The 4,041-nt window shown below is 54.7% G+C and overlaps 4 protein-coding genes across 4 annotated transcripts; 2 read left to right on the top strand and 2 right to left on the bottom strand.

Moving 5' to 3' along the window:
* The first annotated feature begins 246 nt into the window (after positions 1–246).
* On the top strand, positions 247–1,550 carry H310_09250 (hypothetical protein). The gene is made up of 5 exons (XM_008875274.1): positions 247–421; positions 482–750; positions 810–873; positions 922–1,019; positions 1,069–1,550. Exons 1-5 carry the CDS (start codon positions 273–275, stop codon positions 1,356–1,358), a joined length of 870 nt encoding a protein of 289 aa, XP_008873496.1. The 5' UTR covers positions 247–272; the 3' UTR covers positions 1,359–1,550.
* H310_09249 (hypothetical protein) lies at positions 1,404–2,171 on the bottom strand (the record flags this gene model as incomplete). Its single annotated transcript, XM_008875273.1, has 1 exon — positions 1,404–2,171. One exon carries the CDS (start codon positions 2,169–2,171, stop codon positions 1,404–1,406), a length of 768 nt encoding a protein of 255 aa, XP_008873495.1.
* Positions 2,172–2,351: 180 nt separating this feature from the next.
* On the top strand, positions 2,352–3,035 carry H310_09248 (hypothetical protein; the record flags this gene model as incomplete). The annotated part of the gene is made up of 1 exon (XM_008875272.1): positions 2,352–3,035. One exon carries the CDS (start codon positions 2,352–2,354, stop codon positions 3,033–3,035), a length of 684 nt encoding a protein of 227 aa, XP_008873494.1.
* H310_09247 (hypothetical protein) lies at positions 2,906–3,516 on the bottom strand. Its single transcript, XM_008875271.1, has 2 exons — positions 3,399–3,516; positions 2,906–3,344 (listed from the first exon to the last, which is right to left on the bottom strand). Exons 1-2 carry the CDS (start codon positions 3,472–3,474, stop codon positions 3,145–3,147), a joined length of 276 nt encoding a protein of 91 aa, XP_008873493.1. The 5' UTR covers positions 3,475–3,516; the 3' UTR covers positions 2,906–3,144.
* Positions 3,517–4,041: the final 525 nt, after the last annotated feature.

Here is a 4,041-nt window from a genome sequence, read left to right as displayed (position 1 = left end):
GCAGTAGGGCCAGATATGGTGTCGTAGAACGATGACATCCATGACGATGCATGGACGCTTGCAGCGATGCACGCAAGGACGGCGCACCACGCAAGAAGGCGACGGCGGTAGGTCGCCATGCGTCTCTCCAAGATTTGAGTTTTGCGGAATATTCGGACAACCTGCGGAAATACGTTCCGGGTAAAACGTTGTAAATCTATATCCGGATAAAACGCAAGCAATTTCGGCGGCTTCCACAACGCTAGAGCCTGATAGCAGTCAAGAACGACGAGATGGGCGAAATCATCTTGGACCCGAGCATCCGCGACTGGGTAGTGCTCCCCATGATTCTTCTCTTCGTGTGTTCGGCCATGGCACGGAACTACGTGTCTGTGTTGCTGAAGACGGAAGAAGTTGGCGCGCTTGAAGAAGTGCGAAAAATGTGCGGCAGCTGTACCCCCGTGGTCTATATGGGTATGTATAGCTCACGCTGTAATTGTAGCCAAGCGTTGCGAAGGGCAAGCCAATTGCGCATGAATTGCCGGTACATCCAGCCGAGCGCGTTTGCGATGCGCAAGTTTTACTTTACGTCGTCGGAGAAGAAGGATGGTGTCCAAGGGTTGCTGCGCGAGAAGGTCAAGAGCGATGCAATGAACCAAATGATGAACCCTGCCGGCATGATGAAAATGATGAAGGGGAACATGACTTTCATGGTCTCGAACTTTGTCATGATGGGACTCGTGGGGTACTTTTTCGGCGGCTTCGTTTTGCGTACGACTCGACTGACCTCTCGACGTCCCACCGTCGATCTAACCAATTTTTCTCTCCAGTCAAGGTGCCTTTCTCGCTCAGCCAGCGCTTCAAGGCAATGTTGCAGCGCGGAATCGACATGGCGTAAGGCATCTCCATCCTGCATTGTGTGCGCCTTACTTGCACGCATAGGACGCTGGACGTGTCATACGTGTCGTCGCTGTCGCTGTACTTCCTCATCATGTTTGGCATGAGCGGGTTCATGTCTCTTCTTCTCGGCAAAGGAAACAGTACGTTCGTCTCTAGACGCGGACGAGTCAATGTTCACGAGCATGGCAGTGAACGAAGACGCCAAAGCGATGCAAATGCAAATGGGGATGGGAGCAGGCGCTGGCATGGGCTTTGACGCGCCGCGTATGTACAAGCAGGAGCGTGTGAGCTTGAGACTTCACGTGCACGAATATGCCTTGGAACATGCGGAACTAAAATTGCTCGGTGACCCGATTCCCGAAAAGGTGGCCGCGGCTGCGGTACCTGCAAGCGCCTCCATCTCGGCCGCTTCGACGACGTCGTCAGCTGGCACGTCCAGTGTGCCGCGCGCCAAGCATGCCAAGCGCGCTCGAGCGTAGCCAGGATACAAACAATGCAAAGATCGGTGAAAGTAACCCTCTGCTTTATATCAAGTCATGGGTTTGGTACGGGGCCTTCACTTTCACCAGCATCTCATCGAGCATGGCGGTGTTCGAGTCGGTGAGAATCTTGTGCAGCTTCGGCTTCCACTCCCGGACGCGTGTGTTGATAAACCAGTTGTTCACTTGATCCATCGTGATGCCGCCCTCCCGCCGGAATCGTTCCTTCTCTTCCTCAGTCGGGTACGGATGGTGAAAGTTGGCGTCAAACCACGTGCGCAGAAGTCGCTTGGCGTCTGTGGACAGGTTGGTTCGTTTCTTCGGCTTGCAGGCAGGTGGCTGATGCAGCGACGTTGACAGCGTCGGTGGCGGCGGCACCATCGTCTCGGCGGTCGCAAAAAGCATCTCGATGGCGTCTGCATACCGCGCCGCAAGTCGCGCCGCATCCCCGCCAACGGCATACCCTAGCATGGTCGTAGCTTCTTCTACGAATGCCGTTTTGGACAATAGCATAGTTTCTGACAATAGTCGGTGTGACGGATGGTACTCCGTCTTGGTCGGGTCATCGAGTGATTCAAACGTTGCAAACAAGTCTGCGATCGCGTGCCACACCGGGTCTGCGTGCAGGTGGGACGCTGCGGCTGCCACGTCATGTTTGGCGCTTCCCGAACTCAAAACGATCTCCGCTGTAGTGTCTTCGTACTGCTTCGAGCTGACGTTTGCTGGCTTGGATTCGTCGTTGTCGCTTGGTGAGCTCGCGGCGCACGATCCCGACGCTGTCGGGACGTAGTGAGGCTGGTTGGGCAGCGTCATGGGGAATCGCCAACTGATGAGTCCACCCACGAAGGCGAGCCGACGACAGTTGCATCAATATAATCGGGCCATGGATCGGCCAGAAGTCCCAGCATTGTTGCTTGCGTTCTGTCTCGATGTGATGGGACGAGACTCTTTCGACGTGCCTGAGGTCGACACACTCGGCAAGTATTGTCCATCATGACTTTGCCGAATCTCCCCAACTACTCTCCACGACCGTCGTGCCATCGCCGTCTGGACGCGGAGCCGCCAGGGTCCCTCTTGGACGTGGTGCAGGCACACCCGTTTACACCATTGATTCGGCGCGCAATGGCCGCGCTCGCCATTCCGTCTGGGCCTGTGTTTGGCAGTGGATTCACCTTTCCAACGAAACGAGAGCTCGCCAAGCTGATAGCACAAGCCCAGGCTCCCGTCTGTGCCAAGGTCACGCCAACATTGCTGGTGCTGTTGACATTACACGTCAAGTTGCTTCGATACGTGCAGGAACTGAGCCACCGCATCAGCGAAACCCTCGCGCGGAGTTCCCTTGTGCGAACAAGCAGCAGCAGCACATGCAGCAGCAGCAGCCCACTCTCCATCAAGAGCTGCGACTCGGACGATGACGAGCGAAAGGTGAAGAGGGCACGCCTGGCTCGGCAATCGAACGAATTCATGACGGCCTGGTTCCTCGCCCACAAGAGCAACCCGTACCCCACGGCAAAAGAGCGTGCTGAAATCGCAGCGTTGACCCATCTCAGCGACACACAAGTGAAGAATTGGTTTGCCAACATGCGAAAAAGACACTGGAAACCTCCTCAGCCAGACAAGAAACCGCGGTGCTTTATCGACGTGATGCTGCGTCGCGACCCAACTCATGAAGGTTAAACAACACGAGTGTAATAGACGCCGCAATGAACAAGAAGGGTGTATTTGGGCAGTGTTGCTTGTTGCGGCGTCGTGGCCCAACCTCTCCTCATGGGGCGTGCGTCTATCTTTATTCGTCGTCCAACGAAGGTCGTTCGCCGATTTCGTTCTTGACATATTTGAACTTGCGAAAGCCCGACGCGCCAACAGCAGGAGCAACGCCAGGGGCAACCGGAGGCTTCACGCCAAAGGTTTCTTCCTTGTATTCAGGGGTTAACGCGGGCCATGCTAACCAGCCAACGATGACGGCACCAGGGGCAGCCCAAGGAGCTACTCAATACCATGAGGCAATGCATCGCTAACAGACGTGAAATCAAGTCGTACCAAGCGGGGCCATCGTCTTGGCAACATGCTGCAGTTCGAACGCCAAGTTGGCGGGGGTGGCGAAGACTCGGTTCATGGCTGAAAAGCTGCGGCAGGGAAAACTGACTGAACCAACCGCCCCTTTCCATCGTTGGATTGGCTGCATGTTTATTCCCATAATTTTAACCAATCCGTGACAGAAATTCCAATCTCTCAAATGGATTGGCTGGATTTCAGTCCCGTAATTTTAGCCAATCCGCGATGTCTACCTTATATGTTGGAAAAAATTAGGTGGATGTGTGAACATCTCTGTTAGAAGCGCACCAGGCCAGCGCTTACAAGCAACATATTTCGAGCTGTCATCACGTTCTGGACATTTCCCAGCATGGGGCAAGTTTGGCTGGACAAACACAGAACAAGCCCCCGTGCACTCGCCTTCTTCACATGCATCGACGGAGAATGGACCCATCAGGCTATGTTGACCACGACGGGGTGGCAAGCCTTAAACAACGCCATGGTCGCCCCCGACGTTAGCAATAAACAGCAGATCGCCGTGAAACTTTCGAGTCTCTGTGAGACAGTCTGCCGCAGTTGGTTAAATGTCTCAAGGAGCATACAAACTCCAAGAGAAAAAACAACCCAACGACTGTGGATGCCACGTACC

Source organism: Aphanomyces invadans (assembly GCF_000520115.1).
Source record: "Aphanomyces invadans strain NJM9701 unplaced genomic scaffold supercont1.20, whole genome shotgun sequence".
In the NCBI taxonomy this organism is placed as follows: domain Eukaryota; phylum Oomycota; class Saprolegniomycetes; order Saprolegniales; family Verrucalvaceae; genus Aphanomyces; species Aphanomyces invadans.
This window is presented reverse-complemented; position numbering and strand designations above follow the sequence as displayed.